Source organism: Leucoraja erinacea, chromosome 22, assembly GCF_028641065.1.
Source record: "Leucoraja erinacea ecotype New England chromosome 22, Leri_hhj_1, whole genome shotgun sequence".
Classification (NCBI taxonomy): domain Eukaryota; kingdom Metazoa; phylum Chordata; class Chondrichthyes; order Rajiformes; family Rajidae; genus Leucoraja; species Leucoraja erinaceus.
Genome location: NC_073398.1, coordinates 13,028,247 through 13,056,073, shown reverse-complemented (window position 1 = coordinate 13,056,073; position 27,827 = coordinate 13,028,247). Strand labels below are relative to the sequence as shown.

At 39.1% G+C, this 27,827-nt stretch overlaps 1 protein-coding gene across 14 annotated transcripts in view; it reads right to left on the bottom strand.

Annotated features, from left to right (window-relative positions):
* Window positions 1-27,827, bottom strand: part of LOC129707992 (mucin-2-like) — an 85,587-nt gene that overhangs the window by 39,034 nt on the left and 18,726 nt on the right. For 12 of the 14 annotated variants that reach the window (XM_055653528.1, XM_055653529.1, XM_055653530.1 and 9 more), the window contains exons 18-37: window positions 26,084-26,330; window positions 25,935-25,993; window positions 25,747-25,826; window positions 23,063-23,211; window positions 22,828-22,966; window positions 18,954-19,058; window positions 18,652-18,840; window positions 16,436-16,675; window positions 16,184-16,340; window positions 14,413-14,538; window positions 12,534-12,675; window positions 8,413-8,444; window positions 7,117-7,191; window positions 5,481-5,522; window positions 4,758-4,811; window positions 4,174-4,224; window positions 3,794-3,841; window positions 3,542-3,604; window positions 3,003-3,050; window positions 2,637-2,678 (exon numbers count right to left, since the gene is read on the bottom strand). In XM_055653528.1, coding sequence (XP_055509503.1) covers window positions 2,637-2,678; window positions 3,003-3,050; window positions 3,542-3,604; window positions 3,794-3,841; window positions 4,174-4,224; window positions 4,758-4,811; window positions 5,481-5,522; window positions 7,117-7,191; window positions 8,413-8,444; window positions 12,534-12,675; window positions 14,413-14,538; window positions 16,184-16,340; window positions 16,436-16,675; window positions 18,652-18,840; window positions 18,954-19,058; window positions 22,828-22,966; window positions 23,063-23,211; window positions 25,747-25,826; window positions 25,935-25,993; window positions 26,084-26,330 — 2,088 coding nt within the window. The remainder of the gene's footprint in view (window positions 1-2,636; window positions 2,679-3,002; window positions 3,051-3,541; window positions 3,605-3,793; window positions 3,842-4,173; window positions 4,225-4,757; window positions 4,812-5,480; window positions 5,523-7,116; window positions 7,192-8,412; window positions 8,445-12,533; window positions 12,676-14,412; window positions 14,539-16,183; window positions 16,341-16,435; window positions 16,676-18,651; window positions 18,841-18,953; window positions 19,059-22,827; window positions 22,967-23,062; window positions 23,212-25,746; window positions 25,827-25,934; window positions 25,994-26,083; window positions 26,331-27,827) is intronic. The other 2 variants (XM_055653533.1, XM_055653535.1) reach the window with 2 other exon arrangements.

The window sequence follows — 27,827 nt, the reverse complement described above, 5'->3', positions numbered from 1 at the left end:
ACTAGACTACTACATGTCTTTCCATTTGTAGATAGCTGGTAGAGCCGCATAGACCAGAGAATCTGGTTCCTACTTGACCGCGGGAGCTGTCTGCGTGCACGTTCTCCCTTTTACAGCGGGGATGGCCTCCAGGTATTTGATAGATGTTGTTACTAACCTGTTGTAGTGCTGGTAGTGGTCCCAGTTGTTAATGTAGTTGGTGTTTCTGGTGAAAGAAAATAATGCTATGGTCAACTAAGGCAGCCAAGATAAATAGGTATGCAGTATTGAATCTGCAACAGGAATTCCTGAATTGGATCATTTGATGAAAACGATTTTGAGTTGACATTATATTAGTGTGTGATGTTTCTGAAAACAATGTGCATTTATGTTCGCATATCCAAAAGTGATATGATCCACAACCTGCACAAAATATGGAGGTTATAATTACACTTTTGCTTGTTACTGCTGAGTATATGTGGAAATGAGAAGCAATAAACTCATGTTCTTCCACATTTCCTATGTTTTTATCTATGATTACATCATAACTTGATATAATTGATTTGAGGCAAACATTGAAAATTGACATGTATGTTTGCATCATCTATCTCAATAATGTTAGAAAAGATGCAAGAAGTAAGCCAGGAACCTGCGCTTAGAAGTATTGACGCATTGGCTTAAGAATTGTCACTGATTACTGAAAGTGGTTTAACTCACCTGTTGTGGAACTGGTGGTGGACTCAGTTGTGCCAGTTGTCGAATATGTTGTTGGCGTTGTTCCTGGAGTGAGAGTACAAACATGTTTATGATTTTAATTGCAAGAGCTGCAGCCACATCGCGCCAGAGACCCACATCGTGCCAGAGACCCGCTTGCTATCCTGGTTTCGCATGCTGTCTGTGTGGAGTTTGCACGCTATCCCTTTTACCGAGCTGGTTCTCTCCAGGTGTTTGGCAGATGTTGTTACTAACCTGATGTAGTGCTTGTAATGTTCCCTGTTGTTGATGTTGATGTTGTTTCTAGTGAAAGAAAAGAATGCTATGTTCAACCAAGGCAGCCAAGAGGAATTGGTACCAAGTAAAGTAACCTCCAACAGGAATTCATTAGCAGCCACATTTTAATAAATTGTTTTACTGTTGTCATTTCCTTCATCGTAGAATCATGTCGGAGGGTTTGCGTTGCTGCTACAATCCTACACTCTTGACACTTCAATTGTGGATATCATGAAGAATTACAAGGCCCTTTTTATTTCAGAAGGTGTCCTCCTATTTTCCGAGTGAGAATTATTAAATGTTTGCGGCAACACCATGAACAGGCAAGAGGGAAATACAGAGATTTATTTTGACATTACCTGATGTAGTGCTGGTTGTGGTCTCAGTTGATGATGTGGTTGGCGTAGTTTCTGGAGAAGAAAATATTATATTAAATCAAGACAGCTAGGTTAATTGGTACGCATTTTAGAAACCTGGTGAACCGAAGCACATGAGCTGGCACCTTTTATTAAAACATTTATTCAGGTGTAATTTTATTCATCGCATAACAAAGTTGGACTGCCTCATTTCTTTCTCTTTGTCAATCAGCAGCAGGTCATTTTAGTGCATATCCTAAACAACATTTAACCATGTTCTCCCGATATGCTGCCTGACCCACTGGTTACTTCAGCACTTTATGTCAATTTGTGTAATCCAGCATTGGTGGTGCCTTGTTTCTGTTCCAACTCAGTTAATCCACAATTCATAAGCATTTTGAAGATTACTTCATAACTTGGTATAATTGTATTGAGCCAATCATTAAACTCTTGACGTATATTTTCACCTTGTACGTCAAGAATGTAAGCAGAGAATTCAGAAGAGGTAAGCCACAGAGCTGCTGTTAGAAATGTGGACCCGTTTGTCTGAAGATTTGCCACTGTTTACAGAAAGTGTATTGACTCACCTGTCGTGGTGGATTCAGTTGTGCCAGTTGTTGAAGATGTTGTTGGTGTTGTTCCTGGTGAGAAAGTAAAATTGAATTGTAAGAGTCCATAATCAGCTTCTGTATGACAGCACATTTTCATGAGAGTAGGCTGAATTTTAGAAATATTCCATGGTGAAATTTAGCCAAATTCTGCTGTCTCCTTTGCTCATCATTTTGTTAAGATGTGATCCATTAGATTCTGAACTTTTCAGTGCATTTGTATCCACCTCAACAGTGATATCTATCACTGTCTATCAAATAGAATGAAGATGGATCAAGAAAATATACTTTTCTGAAGAAAAATATTGATTCCTGCTCTTCCAAATGTTCACAGTCCTAATGCACAGCACATTGCAACTCATCACAATTTTACTAACGAGTATGTATTTTGGAACATAGACTAACATATCCATGAGCAAATGCTCTCAGATTTAAAGTCTCCTGAGCATAGGGAAGAATCTTTTCTCTGAAAAGGTACTGCTGCTGAAAATTGTTATCCATGTCTATTGAAAGCTCAATGCTCTTTTAAAAAATACTGCTGATAGTCACAACCACATAGACTGTCGCATACTTTCACAATGAGAAACTTTCAATTTTAGCAGCAAAACTATGAACAGGGAAGAATGAAGTATAGCGCTTTACTTAACAGAGCATGCAGGTACAGAAGGATAAGCTAATATGATTAATAGGTGATGTTACTAACCTGATGTAATGCTAGTAGTGGTCTCAGTTGTTGGTGTTGTTTCTAGACAAAGAAAAATATATATATTTAACCATTGCCGGCAAGATGAATGTCAAAATGAATTGGTATGCAGTTGAGAAACCTTTAATAGGAATTCATGTGCTGGCACATTTTATTAAAATGTTGTACCAAGTGTTCTTTTCTTAATCATAAATGCAGTTGGTGGGCATACTAGATTACTACATGTCTTTCCATTTGTAGATAGCTGGTAGAGCCGCATAGATCAGAGACTCTGGTTCCTACTTGACCGCGGGAGCTGTCTGCGTGCACGTTCTCCCTTTTACAGTGGGGCTGGCCTCCAGGTAGTTGATAGATATTGTTACTAACCTGTTGTAGTGCTGGTAGTGGTCCCAGTTGTTAATGTAGTTGGTGTTTCTGGTGAAAGAAAATAATGCTATGGTCAACTAAGGCAGCCAAGATAAATAGGTATGCAGTATTGAATCTGCAACAGGAATTCCTGAATTGGATCATTTGATGAAAACGATTTTGAGTTGACATTATATTAGTGTGTGATGTTTCCGAAAACAATGTGCATTTATGTTTTCATATCCAAAAATGACATGATCCAGAACCTGCACAAAATATGGAGGTTATAATTACGCTTTTGCTTGTTACTGCTGAGTATATGTGGAAATGAGAAGCAATAAACTCATGTTCTTCCACATTTCCTATGTTTTTATCTATGATTACATCATAACTTGATATAATTGATTTGAGGCAAACATTGAAAATTGACATGTATGTTTGCATCATCTATCTCAATAATGTTAGAAAAGATGCAAGAAGTATGCCAGGAACCTGCGCTTAGAAGTGTTGACGCATTGGCTTAAGAATTGTCACTGATTACTGAAAGTGGTTTAACTCACCTGTTGTGGAACTGGTGGTGGACTCAGTTGTGCCAGTTGTCGAATATGTTGTTGGCGTTGTTCCTGGAGTGAGAGTACAAGCATGTTTATGATTTTAATTGCAAGAGCTGCAGCCACATCGCGCCAGAGACCCACATCGCGCCAGAGACCCGCTTGCTATCCTGGTTTCTCGTGCTGTCTGTGTGGAGTTTGCACGCTATCCCTTTTACCGTGTTGGTTCTCTCCAGGTGTTTGGCAGATGTTGTTACTAACCTGATGTAGTGCTTGTAGTGGTCCCTGTTGTTGATGTTGATGTTGTTTCTAGTGAAAGAAAAGAATGCTATGTTCAACCAAGGCAGCCAAGAGGAATTGGTACCAAGTAAAGTAACCTCCAACAGGAATTCATTAGCAGCCACATTTTAATAAATTGTTTTACTGTTGTCATTTCCTTCATCGTAGAATCATGTCGGAGGGTTTGCGTTGCTGCTACAATCCTACACTCTTGACACTTCAATTGTGGATATCATGAAGAATTACAAGGCCCTTTTTATTTCAGAAGGTGTCCTCCTATTTTCCGAGTGAGAATTATTAAATGTATGCGGCAACACCATGAACAGGCAAGAGGGAAATACAGAGATTTATTTTGACATTACCTGATGTAGTGCTGGTTGTGGTCTCAGTTGATGATGTGGTTGGCGTAGTTTCTGGAGAAGAAAATATTATATTAAATCAAGACAGCTAGGTCAATTGGTACGCATTTTAGAAACCTTGAACCGAAGCACATGAGCTGGCACCTTTTATTAAAACATTTATTCAGGTGTTATTTTATTCATCGCATAACAAAGTTGGACTGCCTCATTTCTTTCTCTTTGTCAATCAGCAGCTGGTCATTTTAGTGCCAATCCTAAACAACATTTATCCATGTTCTCCCGAGATGCTGCCTGACCCACTGGTTACTTCAGCACTTTATGTCAATTTGTGTAATCCAGCATTGGCGGTGCCTTGTTTCTGTTCCAACTCAGTTAATCCACAATTCCAAAGCATTTTGAAGATTACATCATAACTTGGTATAATTGTATTGAGCCAATCATTAAACTCTTGACATGTATATTTTCACCTTGTACGTCAATAATGTAAGCAGAGAATTCAGAATAGGTAAGTCACAGAGCTGCTGTTAGAAATGTTGACATGGTTGTCTTAAGATTTGCCACTGTTTACAGAAAGTGGATTGACTCACCTGTTGTGGTGGATTCAGTTGTGCCAGTTGTTGAAGATGTTGTTGGTGTTGTTCCTGGTGAGAAAGTAAAATTGAATTGTAAGAGTCCATAATCAGCTTCTGTATGACAGCACATTTTCAGAGAGTAGGCTGAATTTTAGAAATATTCCATGGAGAAATTGAGCCAAATTCTGCTGTCTCCTTTGCTCATCATTTTGTTAAGATGTGATCCATTAGATTCTGAACTTTTCAGTGCATTTGTATCCACCTCAACAGTGATATCTATCACTGTCTATCAAATAGAATGAAGATGGATCAAGAAAATATACTTTTCTGAAGAAAAATATTGATTCCTGCTCTTCCAAATGTTCACAGTCCTAATGCACAGCACATTGCAACTCATCACAATTTTACTAACGAGTATGTATTTTGGAACATAGACTAACATATCCATGAGCAAATGCTCTCAGATTTAAAGTCTCCTGAGCATAGGGAAGAATCTTTTCTCTGAAAAGGCACTGCTGCTGAAAATTGTTATCCATGTCTATTGAAAGCTCAATGCTCTTTTAAAAAATACTGCTGATAGTCACAACCACATAGACTGTCGCATACTTTCACAATGAGAAACTTTCAATTTTAGCAGCAAAACTATGAACAGGGAAGAATGAAGTATAGCGCTTTACTTAACAGAGCATGCAGGTACAGAAGGATAAGCTAATATGATTAATAGGTGATGTTACTAACCTGATGTAATGCTAGTAGTGGTCTCAGTTGTTGGTGTTGTTTCTAGACAAAGAAAAATATATATATTTAACCATTGCCGGCAAGATGAATGTCAAAATGAATTGGTATGCAGTTGAGAAACCTTTAATAGGAATTCATGTGCTGGCACATTTTATTAAAATGTTGTACCAAGTGTTCTTTTCTTAATCATAAATGCAGTTTTTGGGCATACTAGACTACTACATGTCTTTCCATTTGTAGATAGCTGGTAGAGCCGCATAGACCAGTTGTAGTGCAAAACATAATAATACTTTATTAGCCAAGTATGATGTTGATTCTGATTATGATACATGCCTCCATAAAGAAAAGTCCTGATCACTCAATATTTGCAATCCAATGCATAGAAATATGTAAGCATGAATCTAAGATTCCCAAAACACTCGGAATGATGCAGTTGCATCATCTTGTTGCCACCTATTTATCTATATATTTTATGTTTTATGCTGATGGAAGTTACCATCAAATACATGTAATTTGGTTATCAGGTGACTGAGAAGGTCAAAGCACTCAGAGCATTTCCCTTCCAGTTAAGAAATAGCAAGAGTGTCTTATTTGTCATATGGACCATATAGGAACTAGTACAGTAAAATTCTTGCTTGCTGCAGCTTTACAGGCACCATAGATGTATCAACAGCAAAATAAAATGTACAATAAATTACCAGTTTTTCAAAGTAAACTACACCATGATAGTGCAATAATCAAAGTGTATAGAGCATTTGCAGTAAATACATTCACAATATAGTGAACTTATAAGGAAGCTTGAGCGTCTTGAAATGTTTACAACCTTAGCAAAGTGTTCACCCAGACAGTTGTGAATCTGTGGAATTTTCCGCAACTGATGGCAGTGGAGGCCAATTCACTGTATGTTTGCAAAAGAGAGTTAGATATTGCTCTTAAAGCTAATGGATCAAGGGATATGGGGAGAAAGCAGATACGAGGGACAGGTTTAGGATGATCAGCCATGATCATATTGAATGGTGGTGTTGGCTCGAAGATCCGAATGGCCTACTCTTGTACCTATTTTCTAGGTTTCTATATTTAAAGTTAGAGATGATTTTCTTAGTAATTCAACAGCTGAATATTTCAAAGCTTGTTTTCTCTGGAATGGCTGAGGTTGAGGAGAGATCTGATAAAAGTATATAAAATTATAAGAGGCATAGATAGATAGTCCGAATTGTTTCCCAGGATGGAAAAGTTAAATGCGAGAGCGCATACAAATATTATCTTAAGGTTAAAGCTGATGTGCAAGGCAGGTACACAGGGAGCTTTGTGCTTGGAATCTTCTGTTGGGGGTGATGGTGGAGGCAAGTACATGGCTATACATGAGTTATGGATTATGTGCAGGCAGATAAGTTGGTCTTGGCATCTTAAATGTCTGGCATTGTCGAAGTTGACTTGGGTACGAGATATTCATGGGAATAACACAAACCTAATTTAAGTTTAAATTGTTAAGTCATAAGTATTCACAGTTACTGCAACTTTGCACACTGAGATTTAAGCCACTTTCATCTGGTAAAATTGAAATATTCAGCCAAGATTGTGGCATTCATTTTCAAATCTGATTCTTTATTAAAATAGAAAACTAAGATGTCTTTACCTGTAATGGTGGTTGAAGAAATTGTGGTTGTCGATGGTGTTGTGACTGTTGTTGTAGCAGTTGTGGTTGTTGTTCCTGTTGTAATAAATATACACACAATAAAGCAGGAGTCCTAATTAATTTGAGACATTTGACTAGCTCTTATTAAGCAGAAGTATAAGCATTGTTTTATATGAGGTACATTGTTTCACATGAGGTACAAAAAATGTGTTATCTCAATCAGAGTGCGACATAAATCTCCAGGTGACTCAACTGCTATTGTGCTTCATGCTGGGGAATAAAGCTGATATCCCATATCCATTTCAGGAGAAAATGCCGATTGAATGAACTGAGTCAAAATGACCAATGGGAGAAGTCAAGTTTTATTCTGTATTATTACTGTGTTTATGATTTTTTATTATTTGGTTGGTTCCAAGTGATTAATCAGATTACTGACGAACTCCAGTATAATTTGGATGGTTGCTTTCTAACGCTCCATTCCCTGTTGAGCCTGGGAATTTACATTAATATACTTCATTGCATTCAGAACACAAACAATCTGCCATGTATAAGACCACTATAGTTATGTTGGAAGTTGCAGGTGGCTCACTAAAACCCCTGCGATAATATCTCCAAAACCTATGGCCTCTACTAACTAAAATGATAACTGCAATGAGAGCACCACCACCTAAATAAATCCCCTCTCACATTTACTCCAATTGGCCTGGAAATATGGCTGTTCCCATTGCTGGATTTCTTGGCCTTAAATGTTGACTTCGCTGTCAATACTCATGCCACAAATAAATAAACAAAAACATCACAGATGTGTTGATCCTTCAAAAGAATGGGTGCATTTGTGATATGAGAGCGTGAATAAGAAGTGACATGTAGTGATTTAAATTGACATTAGCATAAACTGTTTATGGTCAAGTTTATCTGCCACAACTTCAGCAGAAGAAACACAACAACACAAGAATTATGGTATGATTATTTGGTGTGGTTCATTCCTTGTTCATGTTTATCATGGATTTCCTTGCAAACATTGATGGAGAAATAGAGAACCAAAAGATAGAACGGGATCTTAGTAGAGAAATATACAACTACTGCAATGCTATCAACTCATTTGTATTATTTTTGCTGTAGATTTATTTGATAGCTAATTAGTATTTGGAAAGTATTTTTGAAACATTCAGGTTAATTGATAATAACATTATTATTGCATTGTTGACAAGATCAATATTAATATGATCTTAAATATGATAATTAATTCCATAATTTTGGTCTATGAACAAGTGAATGCTAAACAAAGTTACTTACGTTGGCACGTAGTGATTCCATCTTGGCACATACTGTAAAACAAACAAGATATTAAAACTACAAATGACTCAAAATAGATATTTATATTAACTACATAGAGGATAGTGAGAACAGTGTAGGGAAAACTAACATGCTGGGGGCTCTTTGAGATTAGTCTCTTTATTCACCTTAATATTAAAGTATTAAGGTGGATAAATCCCCTGAGCCCGATGGAATCAATCTCAGGTTATTGAGAGAAACAAAAAGATACGATTGCAGGTACTTGACACAAATTTTATATCCTCTCTCGCCACAGGCACGATCCCAAAGAACTGGAGAGAAGCCAATGTTCTTTTGTTAAGAAGAGAAGTAGATATAGAAATTATAAGCCAGAGCCTCACATCAATGCTTGGGAAATTATTAGGAAGGATTCTTCGAGCTAGGATTTACTCGCAATAGGAAGGGAATGAGATAATTGGGGAGGATCTGCATCATTTTGCCTGTGGCAGGTCATATTTTACTAACTTGAATGAGGCTTTGAGCAGATGATAAATGAGGGTAGGGCAGGGATGTTTACATCAATTTTAGTAGGCTTCTAATAAAGTTCCTCGTGGTACACTGATCCAGAATATTAACATGCAAGGGATTCACGGTGGCTTGGTAGTTTGGATATAGAACTGGCTTATTCATGGAATTCAGGTTTGTAAACACATACAGTGGCTTGCAAAAGTATTCATACCCCTTGAACTTTTCCACATTTTGTCACGTTACAACCACAAACGTAAATGTATTTTATTGGGATTTTATGTGATAGACCAACACAAAGTGGCGCATAATTGTGAAGTGGAAGGAAAATGATACATAGTTTTCAAATCTTTTACAAATAAAAAAACTGAAAAGTGTGTCGTGCAAAAGTATTCAGCCCCCTTTACTCTGATACCCCTAAATAAAATCCAGTGCAACCAATTGCCTTCAGAAGTCACCTAATTAGTAAATAGAGTCCACTTGTGTGTAATCTAATCTCAGTATAAATACAGCTGTTCTGTGAAGGCCTTAGAGGTTTGTTAGAGAACATTAGTGAACAAACAGCATCACGAAGCCCAAGGAACACACCAGACAGGTCAGGGATAAAGTTGTGGGGAAGTTTAAAGCAGGGTTAGGTTATAAAAAAAATCCCAAGCTTTGAACATCTCACGGAGCACTGTTCAATCCATCATCCAAAAATGGAAAGAGTATGGCACAACTGCAAACCTACCAAGACATGGCCGTCCACCTAAACTGACAGGCCGGGCAAGGAGAGCATTGATCAGAGAAGCAGCCAAGAGGCCCATGGTAACTCTGGAGGAGCTGCAGCGATCCACAGCTCAGGTGGGAGAATCTGTCCACAGGACAACTATTAGTCGTGCACTCCACAAATCGGGCCTTTATGGAAAAGTGGCAAGAAGAAAGCCATTGTTGAAAAAAAGCCATAAGAAGTCCCGTTTGCAGTTTGCCACAAGCTATGAGGGGGACACAGCAAACATGTGGAGGAAGGTGCTCTGGTCAGATGAGACCAAAATCGAAGTTTTTGGCCTAAATGCAAAACGCTATGTGTGGCGGAAAACTAACACTGCACATCACCCTGAACACACCATCCCCACTGTGAAACATGGTGGTGGCAGCATCATGCTGTGGGGATGCTTTTCTTCAGCAGGGACAGGGAAGCTGGTCAGAGTTGATGGGAAGATGGATGGAGCCAAATACAGGGCAATCTTGGAAGAAAACCTGTTAGAGTCTGCAAAAGACTTGAGACTGGGGCGTAGGTTGCCTTCCAGCAGGACAACAACCCTAAACATACAGCCAGAGCTACAATGGAATGGTTTAGATCAAAGCATATTCATGTGTTAGAATGGCCCAGTCAAAGTCCAGACCTAAATCCAATTGAGAATCTCTGGCAAGACTTGAAAATTGCTGTTCACAGACGCTCTCCATCCAATCTGACTGAGCTTGAGCTATTTTGCAAAGAATAATTAGGCAAAAATTTCAGTCTCTAGCTGTGCAAAGCTGGAAGAGACATACCCCAAAATACTTGCAGCTGTAATTGCAGCGAAAGGTGGTTCTACAAAGTATTGACTCAGGGGGCTGAATACTTTTGCACGCCAAACTTTTCAGTTTTTTATTTGTAAAAAAATTTGAAAACCATGTATCATTTTCCTTCCACTTCACAATTATGCACCACTTTGTGTTGGTCTATCACATAAAATCCCAATAAAATACATTTACGTTTGTGGTTGTAACGTGACAAAATGTGGAAAAGTTCAAGGGGTATGAATGCTTTTGCAAGCCACTGTATATTGCAAAAACGCCTGATTGTTGTCCATAACTGCCTACAAGTGGCTGCACATGGTGAATGAGTTTGAATAAATAAGGCATAGGATGTGCTACATTTGTTAGGACAACGAGTATAAGAGTCAGGAAGTTATGTTGCAGATTTTCAAAACTTAGGTTAGGCTGCAGTTTTGTCGGTTAATTGGCTTCTGTAAATTGCCGCTAGTGTGTAGGACGCGAAACTGGAATAACATAGAACTAGTGTAAGTGGGTGATTCAGTTTGTTGTGGACTCTGCTGACCAAAATGGCCTGTTTCCAGGCTGTATCTCTATTTCTAGTCTCTCTTGACTCTTGTAGTTTACAAGAATGATGTGGAGGCTTTGGAAAAGGTGCAGAAGAGGCTCATCAGAATGCTGCCTGGATTAGAAGGTATTATCTATAACAAAAGTTTGGAAAAACTTGGATCCTTTGATTCTTCTCGGACATCGGAGGTTGAGGGTAGACCTGATAGACGTATGTAAACTTTTGAGAGGCATATATAGGGTAGATAGTTGGAACCTTTTTTTCCAGAGAGGAAATAGTTGTGGTGCCTGTAAGGTGCTGCTAGGGGTGGTGGTGTAACAGATACAATAGTGATGCACCACAGATACAACAGATATAATAGATATAATAGTGGTGTTTAAGAGGTTTTTAGATCGGCACATAGATATGCAGGGAATGGAGGGTTCTAGATCATATACAGGCAGAAAAGATTAACCTGGCATCATGTTTGACAGACATTATGGGCCAAAGGGCCTGTACATTTGCTCTACTGCTCTGTTATATTTTCTAAAAATTATGAGTAACCAATGGACATTAAGTCAGCAGAGAAAATGAAAGGTCAGTTCAAACTCTGAAATCATTATCAAAGCTTTTAAAGTGCAGGTTAGCGCATAACAAAGGAGAATTATGAGGGATTTTACTTATAGGAATCAAAATTAACAAAAGTAGATATTGCAGAACAAAATCACAGACGCAGTTGAAGGAAATTAAATGCTTAATCTTAATAAATCATAATGCATAATAAAGGACGAGTCGCACCCTGGCCACTCCCTCTTTTCCCCTCTCCCAAGGTATAGAAGAGTGAAAACGCACACTACCAGATTTGGGGACAATTTCTTCTCAGCTGTTATCAGGCAACTGAATCATCCTACCACAACCAGAGAGCAGTGCTGAACTACTATCTACCGCTTTGATGACCCTCAAACTATCCTTGATCGGACTTTGCTGGCTTTCCCTTGCACTAAATGTTATTCACTTATCATTTGTCTGTACTCTGTAAATGGATCGATTTTAATTGTATATTGTATTTCTGCTGACTGGTTGTATGCAACAAAAACTTTTCACTGTACATTGGCACACATGACAATAAACTAAACTAAACTGAACTGAAACTGAACTGAATATATGAAGGAGTTTGAAAACTAATGAGAATCTTGAAGTTGGGAATTAGTACAGGCTGTATTTTTTTAATTGTCAAAATATCTATTTTATAATCTAGTGCTTCAATATGAATCGAGAAACATTTTTTATTCAAGAATATAAAACTTCCATCAAAATTTGGTCATTGTCAAAGATAAATATATTTTTTATATTTATCTGGTGTGTTTGCTGTTTAAAAGAAAAACCTTTTCTTCTTTAAAGGGCGATGAAACACTAAGTGAAATCCATTACACCATTAAACTGAACAGTTTAATGTGTAAAAGATTCCAGACCCACCTTCATGACAAGATTATTGCTTTCAACATAAGAATCAAGATGAATTAAATAAAATGCTCTCTTTTGAATAATTTACCATTCTTCACAACCATTTCTTGTAGTTTCATCGGGTTGCAATATCCTTCCCTCATAATAGCATGTACACTGAGGTAATGCAACGCATTTCATTGTATTTTCATCCAAATAAGGAGCACTCTCTGGGCATTTGGCATAGCAACCTTGAACATTGAGAAGTAAAAGTCACTATAAAGATAAACAGGAACTCTGTGAATGCTGGATATTTTGAGTAACAACAGAATCAGATCCACCAGTGACAAAACTCAATGAAAACAGTGATTAAACAAAATTTAAATCCAATTCATTGAATCCAGTTAAATAAAGTGAAACACTTAGATTTTGCCACAACTGAGCCTAAATTAGGGAATACCAAGAGAGTATTGATATATTTGTTGATTTTGCATCTTGTCTGCCATCTTGTGCATGTAAGTAGGAATACCAGTCCACCTGATTCTTTGAACCGGCTCTTTTATGAAGATTGTGAATGATCTTCCACCTTGGAGTAATTTTCCAACTCTATCATCTTATCGTTTGATTTCTGTAATGTCCAGAACTCTTACAATCTATGAATAAATAGCATTATCTAACCATTTGATAGAGAACTCCAACGGTTCAGTGCCCTCTGAATGAAGAATTATTTGTCCATCTCAGTCCTAAATTGCCTGTCATTATTTTCAAACTGTGCCCTCTGGTTCTAGACTTCTCAGTCAGATAATATGTCTTCCTTGCATCCAGCCTGTTGAGCTACGAAATAATCTTGTACGTTTCGATGAAATTTGCCATTCTTCTACACTGCTGACTGTACCAGTCCTCACACACCAAGCTTGCCATCTCCTATCATTCTAGAGCAGCCCACCACCCCACAGCAAGTACATCCTATCTTAAATACTGTACATAATCACTCTAGACATGGATTCATCAAGGGCCCATATAATTACAACAAGACTCCTTTACCCCTGTGATAAAATTATTTCATTATATACAATATTTCATTTATACAATTTGTCTTCTATTCCCCCTCATTGTATTCTGATTGATAATTGGTTTCAATCCATATTTGTATATTATCTTTGATTCCTGTGCTCTTATGTTATTGACAGCAAGCAACAGGCTGGGATGCTCCTGGCAAGCAGGCTCGACTCGCCCTCTGCGGACTGACCTCGGAGGACGACTCACCCGCTGAGGACTCCGGTGGGTCCAGGAACCGGACCGAAGACTCGTTAGTCTGCCCAAAGGCTCATGGTCAGCAGGACCTCATGGTCGGCGGGACCTCAACCAAAGGCTTGGCTGTCAACGGGATTGGGAACCCGCCCAAATGCTTGGCAGACAGGATAACCGGGAGGGAGTTCCAGATGTCATCCCGTGGAGCAAGGACTGATAGGAGGGTGAACTAGGGTAATGCCTCCAGTGCCTTCAGGTAGGCTGCAGGAGGCGCACCCACGATACAAAGATGGCCGGGTGAAGAGAGGAGAGAGACATCGCGGAAACTGCTGGAGCACATCGGGCACGCAGGCGGACCGAGCTTTGGACTTTGAATAATGGTGCCACAAACAGCGTATGATATATGCAAAATGATATATGCGTGATATATGCAAAATGAATTTCACTGTGCTGTTGCATATGTGACAAATAAAGCACTAATAACTATTGACTATTGGACTTTTTCAAAAGCCTTATTGAAATCCAAATGTATTACATCCACTGGCTCCACTCATCTACTCTGTCAATCACTAACTATATTACTTATGCATTACTGATTGTTAGAAACTGGGATTCTTTACAAATCTTTATCAAAAGGTACAAATAATATAACAAAAATTAATTAATATTACATTAGATACAGTAATTTAAAACATTTTGGAATGGGTCATGAAATTTGAAAACAATCTATACGGCACCTTCAAGAATTGCCGAATACTTCTTTCCGATGAAATGGCCGGTACATGTTCTTGTTGTTATGGTTCCACACGGCTGATAGTGCCAGCTGCATTCATTGGGAGCATTATAATAGTCACAGTACACAGCTGTAATGTGAAATAGTATTTTAAAATGGTATTTTTAATTGCTCCTTTAATACACTTAAGCAAGATGATCTTTAATCTGGACTGTTGGACAAAGTCTGTCTTGGCAGAGTTTCAATCCCAACATTCACTAACACTCATCTTGTTCCTCCCCAAATGTTTTTATTGCAGTTAATAAATATTACTGGGGTAGGCAAAGGAGATACAATCATTCTTCTCTGCCCTCCTCCGTTACATAAAGTTGATCAGCAGCAACATTAGGAGTTAAGATGATACATGCATTTACTCCCAATGGCAGAGAACACAAAGAGGATGGAAGCTGGATGATGGCCCCTATTACAAATTGCAAATAAAAATCTACAAATGAACCCAATAATGGGATATTGTTCTGTGAAAAGTTCTGAGTGTGAACATTTAAAAAGTGCTGCAGTGCTGATCTGCCTTTCACTGACACGGCTGTAATCACTTGTAAGAAAAAGAGCGGTGACGATTTTGATTATTTTGAGGTCACAGATCATTCACAAGGTCGTAGAGTTCTACAGCGTGGAAACAGGCTCTTTGGCCCAACCTGCCACACCCGGTGTCAACATGTCCCATCTACACTTGTCCCACCTACCTGTGTTTGGCCCTTATCCGTCCAAACCTGTCTTATCCATGTACCTGTCCAAATGTTTCTTAAATGTTGCGATTTAATGCGCAAACAATTGCCTCTAAGTATCTTCCCCATCCTGTTCAAGAAGAGGATAGGGGATCTTATCATCCTCGAGTCACACAGTACAGAAACAGGCTCTTTGGACAACTGTGTCCACACTAGCCATCCATTACCATTTACACACATCCCTTTTTTTAATATAGAACGTGAATGTCAGAGTAACTCAACGGGTCAGGCAACATCTCTGGTGGACATGGACATTCATGTTCTCCAGAGATACTGCCTGACCTGCTGAGTTACACAAGCACTTTGTGTTCTATGCATGATTTCAGCACCTGTTCCAATTTTTTTTAATTCTCTCCACATTTCCATCAACTTCCTCAGGATTCCACAGTTTATCAAAATAGGTGGAACAATTTACAAAGGGCATTTAATCCAAAATGCAGCACATTTTGGGATGTGGATGGAAATCAGAGCACCAAGAAGAAACCCAGTGGTCACAGGGAGAACATGAAAACAGACAGCACTGGAATTTAGAATTGGGCTCTAGTCACTGTGAGCTGTGAAGATCACGCTATTATTAGCTGCAAAAAAAGGTGGGAATATGAAAAAGAAAATATTGTTTATTTGTTTGCTGTCGTTATAAATTGTGCTCAAGATAACAGAAATGAGTATCAGATTTAAATAGTGATGTTACTTGTTGGTCAGCATGTTACATGTGCAGGAGCCAGGAGCAGTTGCATTGTGAACAATTGGTGTTCTGAACTTTAAAAATGTGCTGCCGTGCCCTTGATGAATAGGACAGTAATTGTATTTAAGAAAAAAATGAGTGAAAAATGCTGATCACATGGAGGCTGGAGGTAACTGATCACTTAATGCACAAACAATTGCCTGCGTTTATTTGGAACCATGTTCAAGAAGAGGTGATGATCTCACTGTCGTAGAGTCATCCCTCAATCCACTGTGTCTGTTCAATATGCATAAGGTTACACTTACGACAAAGTTCAGGGGTTCTCCAGCGAATACAAACTTCAGCTTTATTACAAGCTTCTGCATACACAGCTACAGCAGTACAGAAACCAAGATACTTTCCCTCCATATCACAGGCACAAGCTTCTTGAATACAAGCATCATAAAATGGAATTGGATCAACCTGATAAAGTAACAGTCAGAAAAAGAATGATGGAAATGCAGCTCATTTCATATTATATATCAAATGCGTTATATCTCAAATGCATTGTCTTTTACCTTTTTATGGCACGCTTGAAAGATTGCGCTATGAATTAAGTTGCACCTCTTCTGCGCCCATGACAAACAATATGGATTGTTATCACATGGATAAATCTCATTTACTGTATCAGAGCAAAGCTGTGTGGATTTCCAGCAGTTCCCAAATTCCAAAGTGTTGGTCAGCAAGGTGTTCCCCTTTGATGTTAAGTCATCTTCAAGATCATCATTGAAATTTCCACAAAGTCCACAAACTTTATTCTTTAGCACACAGGAGAAACAAATTGATGGTTACTATTTAAAAATTACAATTACTAGTTAATACTATTCTTCGAAATAAAATAAAAATCTAACCCAGCGGAGAAAATTGGTCAATAAAGCACTTTATAATCTGTTAAAGTTGGGCACTACAAATGTGAATTTATCAATCTATATTGAATATTCAATTGCTTTTTTGTCGTGTTTTTTTTTGTCTCTATATTTATGTACAACATTCTGTGGAGCTTCAAGAGATTTTCCTGAAGTTGTGAGCAGTCCTAAATAAATACAAGTATTTAAAGTTTTTTTATGACATGAACCATGACACGATTACATAGAATAAAATAGTCCATCGAGTGATGTGGTAAAATCCCTGGTTATTTTCTAGAAACCACCAAATCCTTGGACAAGAAGTCCTCAGCATGGTTCTGGATGGATGCATTACCTTATAGATGGGGTGGTAAATATAATGAGTAAGCTTTTGTACAGATTTTTTAAATTCTAGGTTTAAGAAAAGGCTTTTATTATAGACATAAAAGGGAAAATATATAGATTTAAAATAGAACATGATTTGAGTTGGAAGGAACTGCAGATGCTGGTTTAAACCGAAGATAGACACAAAAAGGTGGAGTACCTCAGTATCTCTGGAGAAAAGGAATAGAGGACGTTCGGAATTAACCCTGCTTCATATTAATGTCTGAAGGAGGGTCTCAACCTGAAAAAGTCACCTATTTTTTCCAGAGATACTGTCTGACCTGCTGAGTTACTCCAGCTTTTTGTGTTTATCTTCAGAACAAGATTTGAGCCTGGTTTATTAAACTTTAATGAAAGCTTCCATCCTCTATTCAACTTACTGCAGCTCTCGATTCCTCCACATCTTTGCTATGTACATTTCCTGCACAGATTACTGCTGGATTGTTTACTCCTCACAGTTTAACACCATTCACATCATAATTTCTGGTTCATATGCGTACATGATTCATATATATGGTGTAGGACGGAACTGGAAATGCTGTTTAAACCAAAGATAGACACAAAATACTGTAATAACTCAGCTCTCTCCAGAGATGCTGCCTGCCCCGCTGAGTTACTCCAGCATTTTGTGTCCATTCATACATATGATTTAGCTCTGTGCCTGACAATAGATGGCAGTACAAGAAAACATTTCTGAAACTGCCCTTATTTCCTCGCTTTCAAGGAAATAATTTGCATTTTATACAGTTGATATATTCCCACGTGGATTTTGAGTCATGATCATTTCACAAAGTATTACTTTCTCACACTGCTACTTACAACCACTTGGCATTCGGCCATGTTGTAAGCCAGCTTTAAAATGACAAAGTTTTCCCAGCCTTACCCTGGCCGTTTCAGCCTCAGGTTCTGAATGCTCACTCCCATTTTAACAAGTCCCAACTCTTACTCAGCAAATCTGTTGTAAAAACAGTGAATTCCTAATCATCAACATCTAATCCAATTTTTTTTTCCACAATTTAAATTCTGACAGCTTTCCTTTCTTTTTTGAATAACTCATCCCTGCCCAATATATACTGTAGATCATCGAATATTAAGCATCTATCTCTTTGTCTTGTTTTTCAATATTGTTTCACATATATATAGAAATATATTGCCCAACAAAATATGTTATGAATAGGTAATTATATCATGTAATAGATGGAAATAAATAATTATACCATGTAATAGACGGAAATTTAGAATATTGATGTTATTGGTGTTTTATGGATTCTATACTTCAGATCGTCTAGAGTGATTCCTTCATTTACCACCAAACCTCAGCTTTGCCATCCCAGTCATTTTTCTGTGCTCTATCAAACTTTACAGATTCCTTCCCATCTGTATTCTGTGAGTTTTTATGTAAATATATATATATATGAAATGAATCAAGCTTCCCAATAATTCCAATATTGGATTATACTTTCTGTATTATTAAGCAGAAACTTTAATTTTCAATCCCCACTCACCTTCCATTTTGGATCCAATGTGATTGAAAGTCGTGTCCGTTTATCCCAAACCAAAGTGATCCCATTGGAAAATGACAGGATTAAGTAGAGTCCAACAGTGTGAATTGTATATGAATTATCTGTGCACTGGCTGTATTCAGACGACACCTCACGTACTCCAGTTGCACTCGATAAAGTTAGTTCTCTCTTCTGTAAGGATGAATTTGAAAATAAATTATTTTATAAGATGAATAATTTCCGATTAGACACGGTAACTGCATAACCTACAGTTCCTCTTATATGTAATAGATTAAAAGACGTACCCCAATCAAGATTCTGATTTCTCTTGAACATGTCACTCCATTTTCACAGCAGGGAACACTTTGTGTCAGTATTTGGAATGTACCAATCTCTCGTCGACATTTGTCCTAAGGTTAAAATATCTTGAATTAATATGTGCAATGAGAGACACCTAATTTGTCATTACGCTGCCAGTTCAATGTGGATAATTTTCCGATTTTAGAATTGTTTACACACTTTATTAGATTCAAAGAATTTCAATCACTGGAATAGTGATTTGTTTGGTGTCATTATCTCCCAAGCTAGCCATTTCCTGTGCGTTATAGTGTAACTAAATCCGACACACTTGAACAATGGTAGAGTTGCTGCGCTACGGCAACAGAGACCCAGGTTTGATTCTGACTACAGGTGCTTTCTGTATAGAATTTGTACATTCTCCCTGTGACTGCATGGGTTTTTCCTCGGTGCTCCAGTTTCCTATCACATTCCAAAGATGTGCAGGTTTGTAGGTTAAATGGCTTCTGTAAATTGTCCCTTATGTGTAGGATAGAACGGGTGATCATTGGTTACCGCAGACTTGGTGACTGTATCTCTAAACTAAACTAAACTGAACATTCAATTTTAATTTACATGTATTTCAAACTAATGAAATAAATACAATTTCAACCATATGCCTCAATCACAGAACACCACTAAGTTGCTAATATTAACCAACACACATTTTCAAAGATATATCTTCAGAAAAATGGAGATTGGAAAAATAACTTAATACATCTGCAATTAGACAGAATTGACAGTGGAAACAGCCATGTTAAATGTTATCTCTTTATCTAGAACGGTTGGGGGGAGGTTGGGGTTGGGGGGAGGGACTAGAACGTTGGGGGGAGGGACTCAAATAGAGAAAGCAAGTAGACAGTGTGTGAGGCAGGAGGCAGAGAAGGGAAGCACTCAGACCCAACATGTAGGGGGGAAAGAAGAAAAAAATAATAAACAGAGAATAAGAGGTGGTGGGGTTCTTAAATGTGTGAGCAGAGAGAGAGGGGTGTAAAATGAGGGTAGAAGCAATAGGTAGCAAGGTGAAAAGTAAAAGTGGCAGGCAGACAAATTCAGGGCTAAAATCAAAAAGGGCAACTTTTCAACATAATTGTATAAGCGGTAAGAGCGTTGTAAAAACAAGCCTGAAGGCTTTGTGTCTCAATGCAAGGAGCATTCGTAATAAGGTGGATGAGTTGAATGTGCAGATAGCTATTAATGATTATGATATAGTTGGGATCAAGGAGACATGGCTCCAGGGTGACCAAGGCTGGGAGCTCAACATCCAGGGATATTCAATATTCAGGAGGGATAGACAGAAAGGAAAATGAGATGGGGTAGCGTTGCTGGTTAGAGAGGAGATTAACACAATGGAAAGGAAGGATATTAGCTTGGAGGATGTGGAATCGATATGTGTAGAGCTGCGAAACACTAAGGGGCAGAAAACGCTAGTGGGTGTTGTGTACAGGCCACCTACCAGTAGTGGTGGAGTTGGGGATGGCATCAAACAGGAAATTAGAAATGCTTGCAACAAAGATAAAACAGTTATAATGGGTGACTTCAATCTACATATAGATTGGGTGAATCAAATTGGCAGGGGTGCTGATGATAAAGGATTTCTTGGAATGTATGTGGGATAGTTTTCTAAACCAACATGTAGAGGAACCAACGAGAGAGCAGGCTATTCTGGACTGGGTATTGAGCAATGAGGAAGGGTTAGTTAGCAGTTTTGTTGTGCGTGGCTCCTTGGGCAAGAGTGACCATAATATGGTTGAGTTCTTCATTAGGATGGAGAGAGACATTGTTAATTCAGAAACAAGGGTTCTGAACTTAAAGAAAGGTAACTTTGAGGGTATGAGACGTGAATTGGCCAAGATTGACTGGCAATTGATTCTTAAAGGGTTGACGGTGGATATACAATGGAAGGCATTTAAAGACTGCATGGATTAACTACAACAATAAAGGGAAAATAGATTATGAAAGAAAACTGGCAGGGAACATAAAAACTGAGTGCAAATGTTTTTATAGATATGTGAAGAGAAAGAGATTAGTTAAAACAAATGTAGGTCCCTTGCAGTCAGAAACAGGTGAATTGATGATGGGGAACAAGGACATGGCAGACTAATTGAATAACTACCTTGGTTCCGTCTTCACTAAGGAAGACATAAATAATCTGCCGGAAATAGAAGGGGAGCATGGGTCAAATGAGATGGAGGAACTGAGTGAAATCCAGGTTAGCCGGGAAGTGGTGTTAGGTATATTGAATGGATTAAAGGCCGATAAATCCCCAGGGCTGGATAGGCTGCTTCCCAGAGTACTTAAGGAAGTAGCCCCCGAAATAGTGGATGCATTAGTGATAATTTTTCAAAACTCTTTAGATTCTGGAGTACTTCCTGAGGATTGGAGGGTAGCTAATGTAACCCCACTTTTTAAAAAGGGAGGGAGAGAGAAAATGGGGAATTACAGACCAGTTAGTCAAACATCTGTAGTGGGGAAACTGCTAGAGTCAGTTATTAAAGATGGGATAGCAGCACATTTGGAAAGTGGTGAAATCATTGGACAAAGTCAGCATGGATTTACAAAAGGCAAATCATGTCTGATGAATCTTATAGAATTTTTCAAGGATGTAACTAGTGGAGTGGATAAGGGAGAACCAGTGGATGTGTTATATCTGGACTTTCAGAAGGCTTTCGACAAGGTCCCACATAAGAGATTAGTATATAAACTTAAAGCACACAGTATTGGGGGTTCAGTATTGATGTGGATAGAGAACTGGCTGGCAAACAGGAAGGAAAGAGTAGGAGTAAGGTCCTTTTCAGAATGGCAGGGAGTGACTAGTGGGGTACCGCAAGGCTCAGTGCTGGGACCCCAGCTATTTACAATATATATTAATGATTTGGACAAGGGAATTGAATGCAACATCTTCAAGTTTACGGATGACATGAAGCTGGGGGGCAGTGTTAGCTGTGAGGAGGATGCTAGGAGGCTGCAAGGTGACTTGGATAGGCTGGGTGAGTGGGAAAATGCATGGTAGTTATGTGGATAAATGTGAGGTTATCCACTTTGGTGGCAAAAACAGGAAAGTGGACTATTATCTAAATGGTGACTGATTAGGAAAAGGGGAGATGCAACGAGACCTGGGCGTCATGGTACACCAGTCATTGAAAGTAGGCATGCAGGTGCAGCAGGCAGTGAAGAAAGTGAATGGTATGTTAGCATTCATTGCAAAAGGATTTGAGTATAGGAGCAGGGAAGTTCTACTGCAGTTGTACAGGGTATTGGTGAGACCACACCTGGAGTATTGTGTACAGTTTTGGTCACCAAATCTGAGGAAAGACATTCTTGCCATAGAGGGAGTACAGGGAAGGTTCACCAGATTGATTCCTGGGATGTCAGGACTTTCATATGAAGAAAGACTGGATAGACTCAGCTTGTACTCGCTGGAATTTAGAAGATTGAGGGGGGATCTTATAGAAACTTACAAAATTCTTAAGGGGTTGGACAGGCTAGATGCAGGAAGATTGTTCCCAATGTTGGGGAAGTCCAGGACAAGGGGTCACAGTTTAAGTATAAAGGGGAAATCCTTTAGGACCGAGATGAGAAAAACATTTTTCACACAGAGGGTGGTGAATCTCGGGAACTCTCTGCCACAAAAGGTAGTTGAGGTCAGTTCATTGGCTATATCTAAGAGGGAGTTAGATGTGGTCCTTGTGGCTAAAGGGATCAGGGGGTATGGAGAGAAGGCAGGTACAGGATACTGAGTTGGATGATCAGCCATAATCATATTGAATGGTGGTGCAGTCTCGAAGGGCCGAATGGCCTACGCCTACACCTATTTTCTATGTTTCTATGTTTCTATCTTACCTCCAGAAAGATATATTCACAGTTGCCATCAAATTTGTATCGTTTTCCATCAAATGTTATGTAGTGACCATCTCCATAAACTGTGCAGGTCTTTGGACATGAATTATCAGTGCATTCCCATTCTCCACCATTGCATGTGCTATAATGTAGAGTATAGAGATATATCATTTTACAATTGTATGCAGTTAGTGTTATATTTTATGGGGTCATTACTCTCAGTATTTGTTTCGCTCACCATGTATTGCAATCAATGGTGATTGTTTCTCCACCACCAAAGGTTTCACTTCCAAATAAACAGGGACATCGGGATGGTTCAATGCATCCTCCAGTGGAATCCTGCACCAAACCATCAGGGCAGACACAACCTGGGACACATGGGTTTGGCTTTATATAGAAAAAAAACATTGTATCAATTGGCAGAATGAACAATATATAACATATGTAACAATCGGTTGAGGATAGGGGACAAATAATCCTCTATGATAATCCTCAACACTGGTGCTCCACAAGGATGCATTCTCAACCACCTTCTTTATTCCTTGTACACCCACGACTGTGCAGCCAAGTACAAATCTAATTCAATTTTCAAATTCGTAGATGACACCACCATTGTGGGCCAGATATCAAATAATGATGAGATGGAGTACAGGAAGGAGATCGAAAATCTCGTGCCCTGGTGTTGAGACAACAACCTTTCTCTCAATGTCAGCAAGACACAAGAGATAGCGATCTACTTCAGGAAATGAAACACTACACATACCCCAGTTTGCATTGACGGTGCCAAAGTAGAAAACTTCAAATTCCTAGGAGTCAATTTCACCAACAACTTCTCCTGGACCACCCATATTGAAGCTACGACCAAGAAAGCACACCAATGCCTCTATTTCCTTGGAAGGCTAAGGAAGTTCGGCATGTCTCCCACAACTCTCACCAACTCTCTGCAGATGCACCATCAAAAGCATTTTATCAGGATGCATCACAACTTCTTTTGGGATCAGCTCCATCCAAGACCACTAGAAATTGCAGCGAATTGTGGACGCAGCCCAGACCATCATACAAACCAACCAACCTCCCTTTTATTGACTCCATTTATACCTCATGTTGTCTCGGCAAAGCCAGCCGCATAATCAAAGACGAGTCACATCCTGGCCATTCCCTCTTTTCCCCTTTCCCATCAGGCAAAAGGTATAAAAGTGTAAAAACGGACACCTCCAGCTTCAGGAACAGTTTCTTATCAGGCAACCGAATCATCCTAGCACAACCAGAGAGCAGAGCTGAACTACCATCTACCTCATTGATGATCCTCAGATTATCCTTGTTCAGATTATCCTTGTTTGGACTTTGATGGCTTTACCTTGCTCTAAATATCCAACACACACACACACACACACACACACACACACACACACACACACACACACACACGAGGCTTCAGCGGCTTCAGCCGTGGTCCCTGTGGACGGTAATTACAGGTGTGTCGGCCCAGGTTTGCAGCCGGCGCGGAGGAGTGGCGCTGGATCCGGCTTGGCTCTGCCTGTCTCGCCGGGTTGACCTGCAGCCCTGCCTGGACTGACGGGACACCAGTCTGGAGCCGTGGAGCTGGCGCTGGTGGGTTAACAGGCGGAGTTGAGCTGGATTTAGCAACGCTTCTTCGCGCTGGCCACGGGCCTGGGCCGTCGTTCCCGTGAATCCAGGCAGGGCTGTAGGTTGGCTTGGTGGGACAGGCAGAGTTGGGCTGGATTTGGCGCTGCTTCTCTGCGCTGGCTGTGAGCCTGGGGACACCGCTCCCGTCTGACTCCCGATTTCTCTGGCCAACCTCGGGCGTGTGGGTGGTGGGTGCACTCGGGTGGGGACGGGGATGGTCCAGTGGCGGTTCAGCAGCGATTGCAGTGCCAGAGACCCGGGATCGATCCTGGCTGCCGATGAGGCGCAGGTCTTTGTCCAAGGTTGCCGAGAGTGTTTTTTACTTGTGACCCTATGACCTTGGCATGCAATTCAAGCTCCGCTCTATGATCTTTGCTCCACCAGGACGTCTCCCTCCTCCGATCACCGCGCTCTATCCTCAGTCCCACCCACCCTAATTCCGCCTCTGACCTACACCTCCATCCTCCAATCATCGTGCTAAATCATCATGGCCCCCCCACCCCATTGCCTGGTGACCGACGTCTCTCTCATCAATTGGTGCCCTCGATCAGTCCCACCCGCACTGTCTCGCGGAAAGCGGAGATTTCACCGGGTTTTAAAATCAAGATTACAAAAAATGGGGGGGGGGGGGGGGGGAATCGTCCCCCTCCTCTTAAAAACAGGAGGGGGGGACGTGGATTTCCGCCCCTGGGCCATTCGACCCTTTGAGCCAGCACTGCCATTCATTGTGATCATGGCTGATCATCCACAATCAGTGCCCCGTTCCAGCCTTCTCCCCATATCCCTTGACTCCGCTATCTTAAAGAGCTCTATTTAACTCTCTCTTGAAAGCATTCCCTTATCATGTATCTATACAATGTAAATGGCTCGATTGTATTGTATTGATCATGTATTTTCTTTCTGCCGACTGGATAGCAAGCAACAAAAACTATTCACTGTACATCAGTACACATGACAATAAACTAAACTAAATTGAAAACCGAATAACATATATAGATAATCATCACATATAAAAAAAAATCATAGTATTATCCAGTATATGCTAAGTTGGACTATAATATCATAGAATTTGTGCTGTTTGTTTTACAATATAGAAACAAGGAACTACAGATGCTGGTTTTATAACTTGTACTGAATATCATAATGTAGACTTCTAAATGGGTTGCATGTTTCATTCTACAATGATCATGTTAAATAAAATAGACTGAATATATTGTTCAATTTATAAAAGAAGATACGTAAGCACCAAGCTAGTATTTGTGCATGTTCACTTACACATGGTTTGTTTAGAGTTTCACATGTCCTCTTACATAAACTGGTATTGGTACAGTCTGAAAATTGTTTATCTTGGCAATCTAAAAAAAAACAAGGTGTTCTTTTATATACACACGTTAATTATTATTTTGATGATAAATTTAAATGTTGCACCTCAATAGTGGAAAAAAGTTTGGAAAATTATTAACCTTCTGAAATGGGCAGGCTGTTTTCATCAAGACAGGAAGGGACTCCATTCTGGCAGACACTGAGAGAAAAAAATTACATGGTATCACTTTTTTATTGTAGACAACAAATAACTGGATTCAAACTGTGCAGCACAACATAAAATGCTCACCAATTCATTCCATTTGATGTAATAATTTCACCTCTGTATGCAATGATCCCATTAACGTAACAAGGGCATTCTGATATTTGTACACATGTTGCTTTGTCGTCCATGTACGTTCCCTCAGGGCAACCACAGCCATCAACTGGAGTGTCTTGAAACTGACATGTAAAGTCAAACTTTGACAGAAATTCACAGGTGCGATTACAGGCTCTCATATTGTAATGGTAAACTTGTGTGCTGGGGCAAGTTATTGCTTGAAAGAAAAGAATTACAATGTTAGCATATGATTTTAGCCATTTGCCATATAGTGGAATGCTAATATTAAGATATTTTACGAATAAAGACACAACAAAATTATTTTATTCTCTGCAGTCACATCCAAATCAGATTATTCTCTTCTCTTGATGCCATTTTTTGATAATGTAGAGTACCCATATCTATTATGTCTATGACACCCCCTTTGCATTTGCTCTTTGATAAAATATATTTAATGTAAAATATTATTAATGATATTTAACATTCTACTGACATTATATATTGTCCAGTGCTTATATTATTTTTTTCTTTCAGTATTTTAGTTTAGTTTAGAGATACAGTGTGCGGAAACAGGACCTGCAGCCCACCGAGTCCACGCTGACCAGCGATCCCTACACATTAACAAAATCCTACACACACTAGGGACTATTACATTTATACCAAAGCCAATTAACCTACAAACCTGTACATCTTTGTAGTGTGGGAGTAAACTGAAGATCTCGGAGAAAACCTATGCAGTTATGAGGAGAACATACAAACTCCGTACATATAGCGCCTGTACCCTGGTCTCCGGATCTGTAATGCAGCAACTCTACTGCTGTTCCAACGTGCTCCCCAGTGGGAAGCTGGGTTATTAATTCATTGTATATTTTCCCCTTACATTCGTTCTCCCAAAGTGATCCATATCCCATTGTATAATTTGACAGCTCATGACTGCTTCAAAGTCATCTGCAAACTTACTAACTGACCTGTCTACATTTATGTCCATGTCATTTATTTCTATCACAAACATCATAGGTCATCAATCAGCTCCAATCCCTGAGTAATTCCACAGACCCCCAGTTGAATATTGTCCTTCCACCATAATCCTCTATCTGGTATAAGTAAATCAGTTCTGAATCCATACAACCGTCACTGTTAATCCCATGCACTTTAATCTGCTGGATCAAACACCTTACTAAAGTAGTCTTCTGTTAAAATATTGTTAGAGAAAACTTGAGATATCCCTGAAATCACATAAATGTATCAAACTCATAAGTATTATTCATTGCTAAATGAAAGTAAGTGTATATTTAAATAAGTCCACAGCCACGGCAACAAGTGAAGTATTCGTAGAGAAATTGTGTGGATGTTACTGATTTAATGGATTAATATAAAATATAATATTCAAAAGACATGCCTTGTAAATGTGGTTAAATGATGGATCAAATCTGTGATATTTATCATGCTTCAAAATAGTCTACATTAAGTGGAACCATTTTATGAGCTAGGGTTTAACTGAAGTTGATAATATTTTTAAGTAAATGGACTGTTGCTAAGACGTCATAGGAACTTTCCATGGGTATAACAAAGACTTTGTACAGACCTGATGGAAGCATTAATTCTGCATTCAAGGCTTTAATATGTTAGCAATAGATATGTTGCTTAGGGGGTGAAGATTAGATGAATATGTTAGACCCCCAAATAGAAAATGGAAATAAACTTCTGTTATGAA